This window comes from Heteronotia binoei, chromosome 3 (genome assembly GCF_032191835.1).
Source record: "Heteronotia binoei isolate CCM8104 ecotype False Entrance Well chromosome 3, APGP_CSIRO_Hbin_v1, whole genome shotgun sequence".
Lineage (NCBI taxonomy): Eukaryota > Metazoa > Chordata > Lepidosauria > Squamata > Gekkonidae > Heteronotia > Heteronotia binoei.
Window position 1 is genome coordinate 139,586,068 of NC_083225.1, and position 19,368 is coordinate 139,605,435.

At 42.8% G+C, this 19,368-nt stretch overlaps 1 protein-coding gene across 2 annotated transcripts in view; it reads right to left on the reverse strand.

The window, feature by feature from the left end:
- PHLDB2 (pleckstrin homology like domain family B member 2) overlaps window positions 1-19,368 on the reverse strand; it is a 123,651-nt gene that overhangs the window by 27,263 nt on the left and 77,020 nt on the right. Inside the window, exons 10-16 of one of the 2 annotated variants that reach the window (XM_060234526.1) lie at window positions 18,875-18,985; window positions 15,810-15,899; window positions 14,553-14,696; window positions 12,882-13,055; window positions 10,912-11,046; window positions 6,894-6,984; window positions 6,403-6,417 (exon numbers count right to left, since the gene is read on the reverse strand). In XM_060234526.1, coding sequence (XP_060090509.1) covers window positions 6,403-6,417; window positions 6,894-6,984; window positions 10,912-11,046; window positions 12,882-13,055; window positions 14,553-14,696; window positions 15,810-15,899; window positions 18,875-18,985 — 760 coding nt within the window. The remainder of the gene's footprint in view (window positions 1-6,402; window positions 6,418-6,893; window positions 6,985-10,911; window positions 11,047-12,881; window positions 13,056-14,552; window positions 14,697-15,809; window positions 15,900-18,874; window positions 18,986-19,368) is intronic. The other variant, XM_060234527.1, reaches the window with a different exon arrangement.

The following is a 19,368-nucleotide window of genomic DNA, read 5'->3' on the forward strand; positions in this document are numbered from 1 at the left end:
CCCAACACTTTCTCTCTCATATATTGCCTTTAGTGCATCCCAGCACGACTTGGCTGTGTCGGCCCCTTTAATATGGATGAGTTGTGAATCTTCCAAGGTCAAGCCAAGTAATGCGAACGCCTTCTCGTCATTACTCTTATGCTTTGCTATCACCTCAGCATCATCCTCTGCATGTAGTGTGGTTATGTCTGGCGGAGTTGCCACGTATTCCCACAGCCCCTGGAACTTCAACAATAGGGTGACCTTCTCTGACCATGTCCCAAAATTCTCTCCATTAAGCCTCTTTATCAAGAAGCCAGAGATATGAACACTGGACTCCATTGTTGCCTATAACACAAAGTGCCATGCCCCAAACTGCTCCCTTACTCACGAGTAGAACTTCCGGCGAGTGCTGCAGCAGACAGAGCTCACTCTCCCGCAGACCACGCTGGGCCCACAACCGATGTCAGTAGTGCGTGGGAGTTCTGCAGTATGAGTATGCTGATAAGTGCAGCCTCTAGTAAAAGTCTACAAAGACTCAACTTCAGTAAGCCGGTTGAAACAGTTGTATTGGGGTTACAGCAAAAGAGTAGTTAAAGGCAGTCCAAGATAGTCAAAGCACAGTTAGTTCAGTTCATCCAGGTCAGAAGTACACAGTCACAAATCCAGAGAATAGTCTACACATACCAGGGTCATTACCATCATCAGTCAAACGGACAGAGTAACAGTCTCTGATAACAATAGCTCTTCACTTCTCCAACACGTCCTTCCTCCTCATCAACCCAACAAAGACTAAGAGTTAGGTTCCTTGTTCTTATGGTGCAGCTGGCCAATCATGTTACACCCCACTTAACTAGCTTCACATGCCTCTCATTAGCTAGTATAGTTGGAGTTACATACTGTTGCATCAGCAGTTTTCATCTTAAAGTGCCTGATGCTAACATCCAGCAATCCACCTCACCCCACTTCAACCAGTGAAAACAGAGTTGGATGAGATCCCCACCCTAGAAGAGACTGTTAAAGCCATCAAGCAACTGAAAAGTGGCAAGGCAGTGGGAGTTGATGGAATCCCACCAGAGATCTGGAAGCATGGGGGCACAGTACTACATAGCACACTTCACAAAGTACTTGTCACCTGCTGGGAACAAGGCAAACTACCACAGGACTTTCGCAATGCAATCATCATCACTCTATACAAGAACAAAGGAGAAAAGTCAGACTGCTCCAACTACTGGGGGATAACCCTGCTCTCCATCGCAGGTAAAATCCTTGCCAGAATACTCCTGAACAGACTGGTGCCCACCATTGCAGAAGAACTCCTCCCAGAGAGCCAGTGCGGCTTCAGAGCTAACAGGAGCACCACCGACAAGGTATTTGTTCTCAGGCAGCTCCAAGAGAAATGCAGGGAACAGAACAAGGGTCTATATGTGACTTTTGTCGACCTTACCAAAGCTTTCGATACCGTTAGCAGGAAAGGCCTGTGGCAAATCTTGGAACGTTTAGGATGTCCCCCAAGGTTCCTCAGCACGATCATCCAGCTACATGAAGACCAGCGAGGCCAAGTCAGACACTGCAACGACCTCTCAGAGCCCTTCCCAATAGGCACAGGTGTAAAGCAAGGCTGCGTTCTCGTGCCAACTCTCTTTACGATCTTCTTTAGCATGATGCTTCAAAGAGCCGCAGTAGATCTAGATGATGACGATGGTGTCTACATCCGCTATCGCACTGATGGCAGCCTGTTCAACCTGAGGCGACTAAAGGCTCACTCCAAGACAATGGAAAAACTCATCCGAGAGCTACTATTTGCTGATGATGCTGCACTCGTCTCCCACTCGGTATCAGCTCTGCAGCATATGACGTCCTGCTTTGCAGAGGCTGCCAAGCTATTCGGCCTAGAAGTTAGTCTGAAGAAGACAGAATTTCTCCACCAGCCTGCACCCCAGGAAGATTATCACCCTCCCTGCATCACTGTGGGTGAATCAGTTCTGAAGACAGTCCAGCAGTTCAGCTACCTGGGGTGCATCATCTCCTCAGATGCCAAGATCGACAAGGAAATTGACAACAGGCTGGCAAAGGCAAATCGTGCATTTGGCCGACTGCACAAAAGAGTGTGGAGCAACAAGCATCTGAAAAAAGGCACAAAGACCAATGTTTACAAAGCGGTTGTGATGACAACCCTCATCTATGGCTCCGAATCGTGGGTTTTATACCGTCATCACCTGCGACTCCTTGAGCGCTTTCATCAGCACTGCCTTCGCACCATCCTCAGCATCCACTGGAGTGACTTTGTGACCAACACTGAAGTCCTCAAGAGGGCAGAGGTTACAAGCATCGAAGCACTGCTGTTGAAGACGCAGCTGCGCTGGGCAGGGCATATTTCTAGGATGGAAAACCACCGCCTTCCCAAGATTGCTCTGTATGGCGAACTTTCCCCCGGCCATCGAAACAGAGGGGCACCAAAGAAGAGGTACAAGGACTCCTTGGAGAAATCCATTGGCACCTGTCGCATCAACCATCACCAGTGGTCTGACCTAGCCTCAGATCGCAAAGCATGGAGGCACACCATCCACCAGGCTGTCTCTTCCTTTGAGAACGCAAGCATAGCTGGTCTTGAGGACAAAAGGAGATTGAGGAAGAATCGCACTGCTACAGCACCAACCCCAAATCAGACTTTTCCCTGCAGCCACTGCGGCCGGATCTGCCTGTCCCACATTGGTCTTGTCAGCCACCAGCGAGCCTGCAGCAGACGTGGACTACTGCACCCTTCTTAAATCTTCGTTTGCGAAGTCAAGCCGAGAGAGAGAGATTCAGAGGTCGCACGACTCCAAGTGGAGGGTGGAGGCACTTCAGGTTTGTCAAAACAATACAGTCCAAAGGCAATTTTGGTGGCTGGGGCTTAGAAAATATGTGGGGGAATACACGACAGGGTGCCCCACATGTATCATGGCAAAGAAGAGGGGGGGTGTCCCCCGGGCACCTACAACCCCTCCCTCCTGCCTCGCGCCGCTGGGAATGTATATCAATGGACTTTATAACTGACCTTCCCCTGTCTATGGGGAAAACCATAATCTGGGTGGTGGACACATTTTCCAAGCAAGCTCACTTCATACCCTGTAAACAACTACCCACGGCCAAGTACTTAGCCCAAATGTTTATCCAGCACGTCTTTCGGCTGCATGCCTTCCCCATCAAGGTGATTTCCGACCGCGGACCACAATTTGTTGCCAAATTCTGGTCACACCTGTGTGAACTGGCTGAGATGGAGCAAGGGATCAGCTCTGCCTACCACCCCCAGACAGACGGAACGCACCAACATGGTGTTAGAGCAATTTTTACGCTGTTACACATCCTTCCAGCAGGACAATTGGGCGGATCTGTTGCAGAATATACTATATAATAAGTGTGCATAGTGCCACCAAAATAAGCCCGTTCCATGCAGTGCACGGCTATGAAGGCAAACCTTTCCCTGAACTCACCCCCCCATCAGCTCCAATAGACTGTGGAATGGTGGAAAAGAATAGCGAGAGGATGGACAGTTATTAGACAACAGCTCCAGAGGGCGCGAGAGGTCTATAAAGCCCAATATGACAAGAAACACTCTGAGCTGTGGGATTGGGCAGTGGGGGATAAAGTATACATTTCAACTAAGCACTTACCCAACGCCCAATATCGTAAAAAGTTAGGACTGAAGTACTTGGGGCTTTTCCTGATTAAACAGATTATAAATAAAGTAACTGTAGAATTAGAACTGCCAAAAAACCTTAAACATGTGCACCCTTGTTTCCACACCAGTTATCTGAAGAACGATCCTGGGCCCTCATCATGGCACCCCCAGATGGAACCATCACCCCCGACCCTGGTTCGTGGTCAATTCATCATGAGGTGCAGGAAATCCTCGACGCCAAGTTCAAACGTGGTGAACTCTTCTACCTTATCAAATGAACTCATTTCCCACTAAGTCAAGCAGAATGGGTCAAAGCCACAGATACGAATTGCAAGGCTTTGATCAAGGACTTTTACAACAAACATCCCAACAAGCCCAGGGGAAGGGGGTTTTAGGGGGGGTAGAATGTCAAGAGTCACTCCATCTTTGTTCCTCTTGCCACATGTATCCAAATGGCTAACAGTTATATAATGCTAACACTTGTGCTTGCTATGCTGGCTGATTGCTTTGAAGCATCCTCGCTGCTTATCTAGAGGGAGGGTGGAATGTCTGGGAACTCGCACGTTACTATGCAACCAAGGTCAAGGGAGCCGGTGGAGATGTAGTCGTGGGGGTATAACAGGCACCTGGGGTAATGATATAATAGGAGGGAACCTTCCTGTGCAAAATCCCCGCTGCAGCTTGGCGCACTTGGCTTGAATTGTAACGGTCAAGGCAAGGGGTTATAAGAGTGGGGAACTGGCGGGAGAGTCAGTTCCAACAACACCTGTACCTGCTTATGATGCTGCAATAAAGATCTTGAACTTTACTTGTCTGTTCCTTCCCTCTGGGTCTGACGAGCATAGCATTCCATAGCATTGTAGAACAAACTGAGTCAGAGTTATAATTCAGAAAGTTTTGTATTTGAGATCAGACTTGTATCTTGTGGTCTTATGCAAGCCACTTAGTTTCAGCCTCACTAGTTTATTTTATGTAAAATGGAGATTATACTGCAGTAACAACAAAAAAAAAAGGTCAAAGCAGAGGTTTAGTTTCTGGGGCACAGCCTCATGCTTGCTTTCTTAGTTTGGGCAATTAAGTTTTAACCACTGTTTTCCAACAGTACCCAGCTAATTACAAGCAGGGCATTTATTTTGGCCTTGTTCCCACACCACTGCTCTAGATGCAGAAACAAACATAATAAAATGATTTATTAAGCTGAACTTGTCCCTAATGTCTTGTGTAGGACAGCAGATACTTAACTACCAAGAGTATTCTACGTCATTATAAGGGATTATGGTGGAGTAGCACATATTTTTGGGGAATGGATAACCAAAATTTTGTATATTCTGCCCAGTTTACCATTAAACCATGCAGCCACAGAAAACCATGATATAGAAACAAATAGAATTAAATCATTTTTAGATATAAAAAGCTATTGCCAAAAGCAAAAAAAAAAAAAATTAAAACACTGACGTAAAGCAGCAACATCATATATTTAAAGCACTTAAAATTTTTCACTGCCATGTGATAACATGGAACACTGAAGCCAAAACTATGCTTTTAATACCTTTTCTTTGGGGAAGATTTGAAGGAACACAGTCAAGTATAGTTATATTTAAAATATGTTATTGTCTTCTTAGAAACAACAGCAGTTATGCTATCTTTGCACCGCATTAAAAATTAACTATAAATTCTTTTCACTGGGATGAGTTCCACAGAAGACTATCTGTTGAAATCTCTCAGTATGTTAATATAAATTAATTGCACTGTCCAACAGCAACAGCTTGTGAGATGAGAAGTACATGCCACTAAATGCTGCAGAAGTAGAGGTGGAAGGTGGTAAAGCTGCTTGGGGCATGGCTGCAGTATTGTGCAGTTGCACAACTGCCCAGAGGCTAGTGGAACCCAGTGCCAACAAGTGATGTCATCATCCCATGCTTCCACAGGATTCCACATTTTCGTGGGCTTGTAATTTTTGTAAGCTTATTTTCAAGTTCAAGTTTATTTATATCCCGCCCTTACCACCGAAGTGGCTCACTTTGGTGCACTTTCGGGTATCTAGACTCTTTTCCTTCTATTCTCATTGGAGACAAGGCAACAGTGCAGTGCGTTCAGTGAAAATAATGTGTTTATTTTACTCTACTTAAAGACTGCCCTTCCATAAGGCAAAGGTACTTACAACACTAGAGGACTTTGGTGGTAAAGCTCTAATACTTTTTAACTGGATGTACTGCAATTCCAAGGCTTTATTATCAATCAGCAGCAACAAACATTATCTGACAAAAGGTTTACACCAGGGGTCCTCAAACTACGGCCCGCGGGCCAGATGCGGCCCGCTGAGGACGTTTATGCGGCCCGCCGGGTTATGGCAAAATCAGACCGGAAGTGCCATTCGACCTAAACTTGCGTTAGCAACACACACTTCCGGCACTGGGCTGAGGCGGCGGAGACAGAGTGTGAGGTGATACTGAGGTGAGGTGAGTTCCCAGGCCGGGGTGTGTGGTGTGGGGAAGGGAGAGAGATGCAGAAGACGGAGAACTGACGGCCCGCAGCCTTGTACAGTAACGGCAGCCACCACAACAGTCCGGCCCTCCAACAGTCTGAGGGACAGTGAACTGGCCCCCTATTTAAAAAGTTTGAGGACCCCTGGTTTACACTATGGGGAGATTTTTAGATTTTCAGCACATTTTCACTCTAAACAACTTGATGGTGTTCCTTTCATCAGTGATGTCTGCCACAACAAACACATACATTCACACGTAGAATGTTTCTCATACCTTTTTTGCCTTTTCCTGATTTTAAAAACACAAAAACAGTTTTTAAAAGAAATCCTTTAAATTTATGCATCTATAAGGAAAAAAACCCATCCTTTCTAAAACAAATATTCTACCAAAGGAAGAGGAGAAGATCAGATTTATATCCCACCCTTCACTCAAAGTCTCAGAGTGGTTTACAATCTCTTTTCCCTTCTCCTCCGCACAATAGACGGCCTGTGAGGTAGGTAGAGCTGAGAGAGCTCTTAAGAGAACAGCTCTGAGAGACCTGTGTGCTAAATGTTATACAAATATTACAAAAACTAAAAAGAAATTAACCCCATAAAAATGTAATGGATGAAACAATGTACCTTTAACAATATATTTACAAATTATGATGAAGAACAAATGCCTAAGTACAAGTCTGCTGATTACCATCAAGTTGCATCTGAGATTTTGTTCAGTAATGTTTTATTGCATACTAATAGAGGAAGATGGTTGTTGAAAGGTCTTACCTTTATGCGCCCTTCTTGACTCAGGCTCCTTGGTCAAACAATGAGGAAGAACACTGCCACAGCTGTTACTTTGTCCAAGTGGCAAGTGACCCTGCATGAAATAGTGTAAATCCTTCATTACAGATACTGTTCACTAAATATTATTCAAATCATGAATTCATGAGTAACTCATGCTTCTTGTTTTACATTTTTCTTTGCAATGCTTAAAGTGGTACTGTTCTTGTTGTAAAACTTGCAAGCTGTTTCTGTAAATTGGAGGATTCATCTCAGTCTACAAGAGATGTCAACATTGGACATTACAAAAAAGCACAGGAAGCCAAAGCCACTCCTATTTCTTGCCTTCCCCCATTTAGTAACATCTGAAGCTTCTCAAAAGGACTTACAGAGCTGGACAATCCACAGAAATACAGAAGGAATGCTATCAATACCAATAACTAAAAGTGACATAACTAGTAGCTTTATTTTTAAAAGGGAATTAGATATAATCTATCAGGAGCTTTGGTTGTATACATTCAGAGATTAATTTCTATAACAATTGGGACTAATGTGAAACCATCATTCCTAAATCTTCTTCCTAATCCCTGATGTGTTTTGGCTGATTGTAGTTACTCATGATGAGGCAAAAGGTACCCTTCAAAAATATTCACTTCTTCATTATGGTGTCATATTTTCCCCTGGTTGAGGTTTTGTATCAGCAACAGATTTCAGGACTGAATCCAGAACTCAATCCAGTGAAATATATGGAAGTTGTGCAGTGAAGTTATGCATCACTGGTTTGACTATAAATTATCTTTTTATTTAAAAATCTATTGCCCCAGAGTGATAAGAAAGGGAAAATCAGATCATTCAAAACCAAGAGAGCCAGACTCAATCCCTGATCACGTGTAGGGCTACTTAGGGTTGTGCATTTAGCTAAATCTAAACTGAAGGGGGGGAGGGGAGACTGAAAAATACCTTATTGGTATTTTCCAGCTATTCTTTTAGCTGTATATAGATTTGGCTATTTTTTTGCTATCCAAAATGGCCAAGCCCCCAAAATTCTAAATATATTCAGGATTTTTCAGGACCACTGAATAGTCAAAGTTAAAGGACACTGAAAGGGACTGCAGTCCCTAAATGCCTCTTGGATGAACTTGGTGCTTGAAGAAGGCTGTGAGCCCTTTAAACACGTTTGGAGTACTTGCAGAGTTGGAGAAGGCATTTAAACAGACCTTGATCCCTTTAAACATCTTTCCCCCTGCACTGAAACCAATGGATGGTAGGGAACTTTCATTGGGGGGCCCATAGAATTGGACCCCCTGGTCCAATCTTTTGAAAACTTGGGAGGGGTTTGAGGAGTGCCACCAGCAGCTATGCTGTAAATTTGGTGCCTCTGCTTCAAAAAACAGAGGCCCCCACAGCTCCAGATACCCCAGATCAATTTTAAGAACATAAGAGAAACCAAATTATATCCAATAACCCATTCAGTCCAAGATTCTGTCACACAGTTGCCAATAAAACAGGTGCCATCAGGAGATCCATCAGTGGGGCCAGGACACTAGAAGCCCTCCCCCTGTTTGCCTTCCTAGTACCAAGAATACAGAGCATCACTGTCCTAGACAGAGAGTTCCATCTGTACCCTGTGGCTAATAGCCGCTGATGGACCTCTGTTCCATATGTTTATCCAATCCCCTCTTGAAGCTGTCTATACTTGCAGCCACCGCCACATCCTGTGGCAGTGAACTCCATGTGTTAATCACTCTTTGGGTGAAGAAGTACTTCCTTTTATCCTTTCTAACCCGACTGCTCAGCAATTTCATTGAATGCCCACGAGTTCTTGTATTGTGAGAAAGGGAGAAATGTACTTCTTTCTCTACCTTCTATCCCATCCATAATCTTGTAAACCTCTATCATGTCACCCCTCAGTGGTGATTTCTCCAAGCTAAAGAGAAGAAGAAGAAGACTGCAGATTTATACCACGCCTTTCTCTCTGAATCAGAGACTCAGAGCGGCTTACAATCTCCTATATCTTCTCTCCCCACAACTTGAAGGGCTATCATATAGAGGATGGTGTGGAATTGTTTTCTGTGGCCCCAGAAGATAGGACCAGAACCAATGGGTTGAAATTAAATCAAAAGAGTTTCCGGCTCAACATTAGGAAGAACTTCCTGACTGTTAGAGCGATTCCTCAGTGGAGCAGGCTTTCTCAGGAGGTGGTGGGCTCTCCTTCCTTGAAGGCCTAGATGGCCATCTGACAGCAATGAAGATCCTGTGAATTTAGGGGGAAGTGTTTGTGAGTTTCCTGCATTGTGCAGGGAGTTGGACTAGATGACCGTAGAGGTCCCTTCCAACTCTATGATTCTATGAGCCTGTGAGATGGTGGGGCTGAGAGGGCTCTCACAGCAGCTGTCCTTTCTAGTGGCTCAGCTGCACTAGAAGAAGCTGTCTGGATCTAGAACAGAGCTGCTGGTAAGGTGAGAGAGACTTGATTTGCTTTTCTAAAATTGTTGGGGAATATTACCTAGGGTTGCTGTGGGAGGTAACTGTGGAATGTTTGGTGCCTGCTGGAGAGGGGTTTCTGATTGCTTTTGTGTGTCTTTTGTGTAGCTATTGCTGAGTGAGGAGAGCTTGTTTGCCTGGGGGTAATTGATGGCCCCACCCTCTGCTGTTGCTCTGAAAAATCCCAAATCCAAACATCATACCAATATTGGGATTCATGAATATTGGAAAATCAATATATCCAAACCCAAAAAATACCAATTTTTTTCACACCCCTACAGCTACTGGAGTTACTGTGGTTTATCAGCTTCTCTCAGCCTAGACTACAGAGGGATGCTATGGGGGTGGGAGGACAAAAAACCACATATATGCCTCCCTGACCTCAGAGAAAGGATTAGAAACATATACAACACCATTACAGGTAAATAAAAGTGCATGCACTGATGCTTATTATGTGGATTATTTGATTGTTTTATTGCTTTAATATTGCTTATTGTTTATTGTGTATTTTATGTTGTTAGCTGCCTTGAGTCTGCCTAGAATGGGCAGGATATAAATATAACGCAAATAAATAAATAAAATTTTTAAAGGGTAAAGTTAGTCCCCTGTGTAATCACTGAGGCATTACCGACCCATGGGGTGACATCAAATCATGACATTTTCTTGGCAGACCTATTGCAGGGTGGTTTGCCATTGCCTTCCCCAGTCATCTACACTTTACCCCCAGCAAGCTGGGTACTCATTTTACCAACCTTGGAAGGAATGGAAGGCTAAGTCAGCCTTGAGCCACCTACCTGAACCCAGCTTCTGCAGGGATTGAACTCAGGTCATGAACAGACCTTGGGCTACAGTACTGCAGCTTACCACTCTGCGCCATGGGGCTTCTTATTATATGAAGAAGAAGATATTGGATTTATATCATGCCCTATACTCTGAATCTCAGAGCGGTCACAATCTCCTTTACCTTCCCTCCCCACACATACACAACAGACACTCTGTGAGGTAGGTGGGGCTGAGAGAGCTCTTACAGCAGCTGTCCTTTCAAGGACAACTTCTACAAAAGATATGGCTGACCCAAGGCCATTCCAGCAGGTGCAAGTGGAGGAGTGGGGAATCAAACCTGGTTCTTCCAGATAAGAGTCCATGCACTTAACCACTACTCAAAACTGGCTATCTGGAAACTCAGGCCTTTTTTTTCCTGGGGGAACGTGGTGGAATGGAGTTCCAGAACCTCTTTGTGAAAACAAAATTCTCAAAAAAATGTTCAAAAGTTCATGAGGGGCACCCATGGTTTCTTCTTCTTTTCCCTCTTGAGAGTTCCAGCACCTCTTTTCCCAGAAAAAAACAACAACCCTGTGGATACTAAATAATAATATAGGAACTCAGAAGAATCAAGATTAGTTTGTTCAGCTTTCATTATGAAGTTAACATTAATAACATAATATCAAAATGAAAGTAATTTCTTTCCACCCTCCATTCTGATGTCATGAACATTTTATACCACAACATAATAGCTGAGTTGTGTAATCATGCTGCCTACCTTAATGCTTCGTCCAAGAGTAGAACTGCTGAAATGGGGTGATACAGAGGAAGCAGTTTTCTTGCGAGGCAAAGTATCACTCATGTACATGGCTTCTTTGTGCTGCTTCTTTCTCTCTTCCAGATTTCGAAAGTGCTTGAAATGCAATTAATTAGATCTTGTCAAATTTAAGTTTTTGCAAACCAATAGGTTTAAAACCAAGCATAACTGTAAGGGAGTTTGTGTGCTGGATTATGTTTTTTTTAAATCACTGTGCAGTTCCAAAAGATCATGAATACTGTATTTTAGCCCAAGAGAGGGAAAAACAGGTAAATGCTAATATTTACAACCTTTACTTTACAGACATTGCAGTGTGTGTGCATGGAGGGGGGGAGTTAAAAATCATTTCCACAATTTCCTGATTTTACACAAAGCATATGAAAAATGATAATTCTAATTATCAATCACCACAAAAATTCCATAAATAAATTTCACCCCTCCCCCCCCCCAAAGGGCTTTGAACAGGGTGAGTTCATATTTATTATGAAATATCCCAGTTTATTATATATAAATATAACCAAAGAAACTGTAAAGTTTCTATGATGATGAGAGATTTCTAAATGAGAAAAGAACTTAAAAGCAGTTTTTACACAATGGCTTGAACAAACAAACAAAAGATGACAGTGGTATTGCAAATGGATTAATGAGAGGTTCTTTTATATTGCAGCTTTTCTTGTTAATGTAAATTAAAGGAGAAACGTTTACAAAACGAACAGATTTCCATAAAATGGGTTTGATTTAAATCTGCACCATAAAGCAAATGTGAGTGCATTGTGAGGCAAACTTGAATGTTAATTTTCCATTAGTTCAGTACTATCTCTGGCTTTAGCGATACTGTTTGAAACCTGCACTTAGTTTTTATTAGAATTTTAGCACATACAGGATATTAAGGGGGGGGACTCCTATGGAGAATCTGCTGAAGGCATGTTTAAACCTAACACATAATGATATTTCTATTATTATAAAGTCACACAACACTCCTAACGTGCTTTAATATTAAAGCACGTTGAAGTATCTGTTGCAAATTTATAGCAATTTTTCAAACCATTCTAGATTGATGTTTAAAATGTGTCTCTGTTAATATCTTTTACCACACTTATTTCATTAATCACCCACCAGACAAACCTCAAAATTACACTGTTAACTGTTAAAACCATGAGAAGAGGTGGGTATAAACATTTAAATAAATACATGCTTCTGAAAATATTCAAATACATCATCATATACTGCTGTTCACAGACATGGATTAAATTGCAAAAAACTCTCTCTTACATGCTGATCTCCAGTGGTTTGATTTTGGCCATAGTAGACAAGAAGTTTTTAAACCAGTCAGGTTTAGGTTCCCAGAACCAGATTTGCTTCCTCTGAAGCCTTACAGCAGCTTCAGGGACCTAATTTTTAAAACAAGCAAGACCTGATCTGTATCAGGAGCATGGCACAAGTAGAGGAGAGGGGTTTTGCACCCCTATGCCATTTTCCCAAGCCAAAAATCCTGAGGGGCATTATTTACCCCATTGTGGGGTGACAATAAATAGCATATGCTCCCTAATGAAACAATTATTTCAGCTAGTGATGGTGAGAGAAATATTCTGTTCCAGGCTGGGACATGGTGTGCGGGGAAAGCAAGCCTCTGTATACATATTCCTAACAAGATAGGAAGCCACTTGTGGTTCCTCTTTGTGATCAAGTATCTGAATCTGCACATGCAAAACTCCTTAAAAATGCCAGAACTCTACTGATAAATTATTTGAAGGACATGCAGCAATGAACCTTCTCCTTTCCCTACTAATTAATAGAATTTTAATTTTAAAACAGGGCTCCATCCATTCAGCCCTCTGGATGTTCTGCAGACACTCCATAGGATTGAGCAGAAAAGTCCATGCAAACATAACCTCATTGCTATTGAGGCTGCCTTCCTACAAGCATGTTACCTGTGGTTGCCTTCGGTGTTTCTTAGCTGGAAGAGGTGGTGGTGTGTCAGGTAAAGGAAAAGGTTCTATATTTGGAGCCCTGACCTCAGACCAGTGGACTGGTGAAAGTTGTGCAAGAGAGCGAGGAGAAAGGGAGTGAGGAAAGACAAATCCAGGACAGAGAGATGATCTTAGCTTTATAGGGAAGAGAGAAATCATATTAAGAGTTTTCTATATGGAATGACACACAAATTGTACTTTCTAACATTTTGCTGGAAAAATAAGGTCCCCTGATTTGGGATTGGGACATTCTAAAGGGGGACAGAGGCAACAACAACTACACAAACACTAGTTTCACTGATGAAATGAACACCACACATGTTCACAAAGCTACAGGTTTCTGAGTGTAATTCTGGGAACACGTGCCTGAAAGTAAACTCCATTGAACAGATCTGAGTAGAATTTTGAGTAGACCTGGTTAGAATTGCTTTCTCTGTTACTTTTATGACTGAAGCATTTGGATAAAAATGAAATGCTCTATGTTTGCCTCTTTCTGCTGCTGTACTGTTTCTAGTAGAAGCGCAACATTATTCCTAGCCATGTGATTATTAAGTGCATACCATCCTTCCCTTCACAGTCACAGGTGTGGAAACAATGGTGGGGGAAAGGCAACGTGGCTCCATATTTTTATCTAACCCCCTCTTGAAACACCCCTCTATGCTTGTTGCTGCTACCACCTCCTGTGGCAGTGAATTCCACATGTTAATCACCCTTTGGGTGAAGAAGTACCTCCTTTTATCCGTTCTAACCCAACTGCTCAGCAATTTCATCGAATGCCCACGAGTTCTTGTATTGTGAGAAAGGGAGAAGAGTACTTCTTTCTCTACCTTCTCCATCCCATGCATAATCTTGTAAACCTCTATCATGTCACCCCGTAGTTGACGTTTCCCCAAGCTAAAGAGTCCCAAGCGTTTTAACCTTTCTTCATAGGGAAAGTGTTCCAAACCTTTAATCATTTTAGTTGCCCTTTTCTGGACTTTTTCCAATGCTATAATTGGAAATTGCACACAGTATTCCAAATGAGACCGCACCATCGATTTATACAGGGGCATTATGATGCTGGCTGATTTGTTTTCAATTCCCTTCCTAATAATTCCCAGCATGGCGTTGGCCTTTTTTATTTCAATCGCACACTGTCTTGACATTTTCAGTGAGTTATCTACCACGACCCCAAGATCTCTCTCTTGGTCAGTCTCTGCCAGTTCACACCCCATCAACTTGTATTTGTAGCTGGGATTCTTGGCCCCAAATGTGCATTACTTTGCACTTGGCCACATTGAACCTCATCTGCCACGTTGACGCCCACTCACCCAGCCTCAACAGATCCCTTTGGAGTTCCTCACAATTCTCTCTGGTTCTCACCACCCTGAACAATTTAGTGTCATCTGCAAACTTGACCACTTCACTGTTTTTACAAACTGTTGTATTCACATGGCAAGGATAAAAAGGAGGGATTGTTCATATGACCAAGACATCTACCGGTCGAAATTTTGCTCTGGACTGTACCCTCAAGCACACATTCCATTTGGCTGTCCAACCAAAAATGCAGTTTTATAGCTATCCTACATACACTGAAGGAACACAAAGTTAAAAGCACAAAGTATACAAATGGGAAATGTCTCTCAAACAAACCTCTTTGTTTTGTGGCTGGCTCGCCTGGCCAGCTGTGGAAGGTTCAGTGGGAACAGCATCAGCAGCAGTGGGGGGTTGAGTGGAAGGGGGTAAATTCGTGGAATTGCCATATGGCTCATTAATGTCATTTACACTCATATAATCCTAAAAGGAGGAATTTAGAAGTTAAACATGTAAAAGAAGCAAAAGCCAAAAGGCATGCAAGAGTATTAAGGTACCCAATGTGCTGTGAAGGGTTAGTTTAGAGTGAAAACAGCCAATTGTTTGTGATATTGAAAAAAAAAGTTCATTAACTTATCAGGAGTAATCAAAACTACAAAGCATTTAAGGAGTGAATTAAAACATCGTAATTACCACATATATGACCAGAAGGTTATTATATTTCAAACAGCTTTCTGTAGCAAGACAGTGCCATTGTAATTGAAGGGGCTGAGTTGAAGGATCCAAAGAATGGATTTTCCTACTTTCCTCTTCCCACTGCAGTCCCATATGCTGCCCCAAAAGCAGCTTGGCACTCAGGAACAGTGTGTGACGTGATCTGGAAAATCTTCAGTGGGAAGGGGGAATCAACAACAATTAACGGGGGAAAAGTAACATTGTCCTTCTGCTTTAGGATATTATCATTAATTATTATTTTCTAGAATCTTTAACAATTTAATGCTTTTTCATTAAGGTTATAAAAGCAATGATAAATTTCAATTTACAATGTGCTCAGCCTTAGGACTGTTATAAGCAGTAGCGGCAGCAGTAGTAACAGAGAAACTTTAGGCAAGGCAAGCATCAGAAAGATAACGCCAGATGTGTTTTTCTGTGTGTTTTGCAGTTTCATCTGGTCATTTTTTTTACTATTTTTTTTGTTGTTAGCTACTTTGTTGGCCTTGATTGGGCTGAAAGGCAGGATATAAATCTTTATTATCACTGAGCTTTTGCATTTTGTTCCGCAGGTGTAATATCCCTTAATAGCTTATAAAGGAGTAGTTTGGGAATATAATGCCACTACAGGGAGATATGCTTGTAGTCATACTGGCAGGGGTAAAATGCATAAAAAACCACAGAAAGTTATGAATAGTTATGTCAAAGCTTGGGGCAAATTGGCAAAATTCCACACTGTTGACAGCTAGTACTTTTACATACACCGAAGATAATATATTTTTCTCTGAAACTGTACACTATATAATTACAAATCACCTCTGAATATAAAGAATACATCAGTAACAGATTCTTTCACTCCCTTTTCCCAATTTTAATTTTTTTTACCTCTTTTAAACTGCTTGGACTTACAGGAAACCCCTTTCCTCCTGAAACTGATGAATATTTCTTTTCTAGATTGCACAGGTTTTCTTTTTCCTGTTGGGACAGACGTATTGAAATTTAAACTTAGAAAATCACAGTCAGGCTTTATGTACACAAGAAAATTGATCACAAGTAAATTGGCTCTAGTTTTGTTGTATGGTGTTCACATCATTGTCTTTTTCTCTCTGTGTCACCTTTTTCCAATACGAGATCTCAACTCAGACTAGAGTTGTTATTAATTATTAATTGAAGCATTCTGTTGATGTAGTGAACATGAAAATTGAACAGACTTAAATATTGTTTTATTTTTATTTAACTGTTTCTCTTTCTCCCTCTCTAATTGAGCTATAATATTAATTCTTACATTAAAAATTGTAATAAGGGAGATGAGAAGTGAAGCATCTTGGAGTATACCCTTTTTCTGTTTTATGCAGTATATATAACATGAATGTCCTTGATAAATATAAACATTTTATATAATTATTTCTTTATCCTTTCTGTAACCCTATTAATTTTTTAAGCATAAAATATAGACTTAGACCAGAAAAAGTTGGGCTGAAATTAATAAATTAAACTAATTTACAAGCTACACTTTTAATATCCCTTTAATAACCGTGGGGATCAGTTTTGGTTAGCAAAACCAAGTAGGAATGAAACTATGAAAAGCTTCTCACCTCCCTGCATGGCCCTAATCCATAGACCATGTAGAGCAGGGGTGTCAAATATGCGACCTGGGGGCTAAATCAGGCCCCCAGAGGGCTCTTATTAGGCCCCCGAGCAATTGGTTGCATCTGCTTCATTCTCTCTCACACTTGTTTCCTTCTGCATAACAGTTTGCTTTGCAAGGCTTGCTCAATTACATACGAGCTACAAAATATCTGTTTTCTCCATTGGCTGAGGCTCCTCCCTTGGAGAGGAAGGTGGGGAGGGAGAGCATGCTTTGCCAGGCTCTCTCAATCGCATAGCAGAGCTATTGAGCCAAGCCTCTCTTTTCTTCTTTCTATTGGCTGAGGTTCCTCCCCTTCTGGTCACCTGGGAAGGTAGGGAAGAGCCAGAACTTCCTTTGCCCAGTTCCCTGGATCCCATGGGACAAATACAAAGAGAGCACCTTTAAGACCAACAAATGGTAGTATTTTAAGCATGTTTTATTTTAAGGGTTTTTTTTAAAAAAAATATTTAATTGTTTTTGTATGCGTTCTTTATAAAGTTTATATTACTGCTACCTAATCTTAAATAGGTACACACATGGCCTGGCCTGACAAGGGCCCTGTTCACACAGCATGTTGAGTCCGTGTTAAACTGACCCAGTTCTGTTCCAAATATCTTTGTTCCAGATATTATCGATCAGACTGCCATACTGCAATTCGAATCACTCTGCGGTGAAACCGTCTTCTGCCGTCCACACGACAGCACCATGCAGTTCTTTTTTCTCCACTATTATGCACATGAACGCACTATGTGCATGTGTGCATATGCACATAGGTTAAAACATTATGTGGTTATGCAGTTATGCGCATATCGCTAAGTACCGTATTTTTCGGTCCATTGGACGCTCCGGACCATTAGACGCAGGTGCCTGGCTGGGAGACAAGCAGCGAGATCGCTCCCTCCGCCCCCACCGCAAACCCAGCACTTCGCAGGGAGCGATCTTGCCGCTTGTCTCCCAGCCAGGCACGCAGGCGCCGGCGTGCTTCCCCCGCACTTGTGTGCCCGGCTGGGAGACAAGCGGTGAGATCGCTCTCTGCAAAGTGCTGGGTTTGCGATGGGGGTGGAGGGAGCGATCTCGCCGCTTGTCTCCCAGCCAGGCACGCAGGCACAGAGGAAGCACCCGCCCCCTCTGCAAACCCAGCGCTTCGCAAAGCGTTGGGCTGTGGAGGGGGCGGCGTGCTTTCCCCCTGCCTGCCTGCCTGGCTTCAGCTGCTCTTACAGCAAGTGCCAGGATCGCTCCCTCCACCCTGCAATCCCAGCGCTTGCTGTAAGAGCAGCTGAAGCCAGGCAGAGGAAGCACCCGCCCCCTCTGCAAACCCAGCGCTGGGCTGTGGAGGGGGTTGCGTGCTTTCTCCCGGCTTGCCTGCCTGGCTTCAGCGCTGATGCTTAAAGCAAGCGCTGGGATCGGAGGGCGGAGGGAGCGATCCTGGCGCTTGCTGTAAGCGTCAGAGCTGGAGCCAGGCAGGCAGGCGCGGGGAAGTGCTGGGACGGAGGCAGCGGATCCCCCCCTTCGCTCCATAAGACGCACACACTTTTTACCCCACTTTTTTGGGGGGGGGGGGGAGTGCGTCTTATGGTGCGAAAAATGCGGTAGTTAAAAAAATGGCGACTATAAACTGGATGTCTGAGGCCCCTTTTGTTCTGGGACAGCCTTCAGACATCCGGAAGTTGGTTAATATCACAGCAGAACTATCCAAACGGAGAAAACTACGAGGTGAAACTGAAGAATTCAAAAACGCAAAGGAGCAGGTAACAAAATAATCCAGTTCCTAGAAGGATTTGGGGAGGCTACCACGAGTTAATACCGGGAGGCAGATGTTGATGTCTGATCAGCCACTTTAAATCCGGAAAGAAACAGCAGTGACATCTGATTATACCGTGCATCTGAACAGGCCCTAGGTCTCATTTATGCAGATCAGGCCCTCACAACAAATGAGTTCAACACCCCTGATTTTGTAGAGTGTAATTTGGCTGCTGAAAACTAGTAGAGGTCCATGTCTGTTGACCATCTGCCACAAAACCTTACTTAGTCAATATTGGGACAGCCTACCCTATCTATCATTCAGAATATAGACACCATCATGAACTTCAAGGAGAAAAAGCAGGGAAATGTAAATTGACAAATGTTTACAAACTGAGTTTGCTATGCAGATGTATATAATACAACTGACATGATCAAGCTTAGTAAACTTGTAAAATTACATTATTTAATAAGGAACACCTTGACAAGATAAGTCTTTTCCATGTGACTACACAACTGTCATATTGCTGGCTGTATTTATTTTTAAACCATGTTTTAGAAGGTCAGGAAAAATGCCTACCCTTTGCAGCATCATCAGCAGGTTATTTTTCTCTTTGACAAAATGATCTTGTTCCCGTTGGGCTTGCTGAACAATATGATTGGCTTGCTTTTTGAGAGCAGAAATTTTCTCCTGTGATAAAGTTAGCATATATACTTATTTTAGGATGAGCTTCAGAAAAAATGTATGCTGCACAAACGCCAATCATCAGGAGAGCTCTTGTGTAGAAGAGATCTGTACCAACAACACTTTGTTTAGCTCTGATGTGATTTTACTATGGTTTTTTTCTCCTGTTTGGCCTCATTTGAGGCCCTGGGTTCGGACATCACATGTTTCCTTCAATGACTATCTCACACATTACACAACAACAGAGAGCCATCAAGTATACACTCAACAAGGAAGCTACAAACCATCCAGCTCTTTGATGGGTGTAGGTTGGTTTTTTTTAGCAGGAACTCACAGGAACACAGTTCCATCTGATTTTGTGCCAGGGGTGTGGCCTAATATGCAAATGA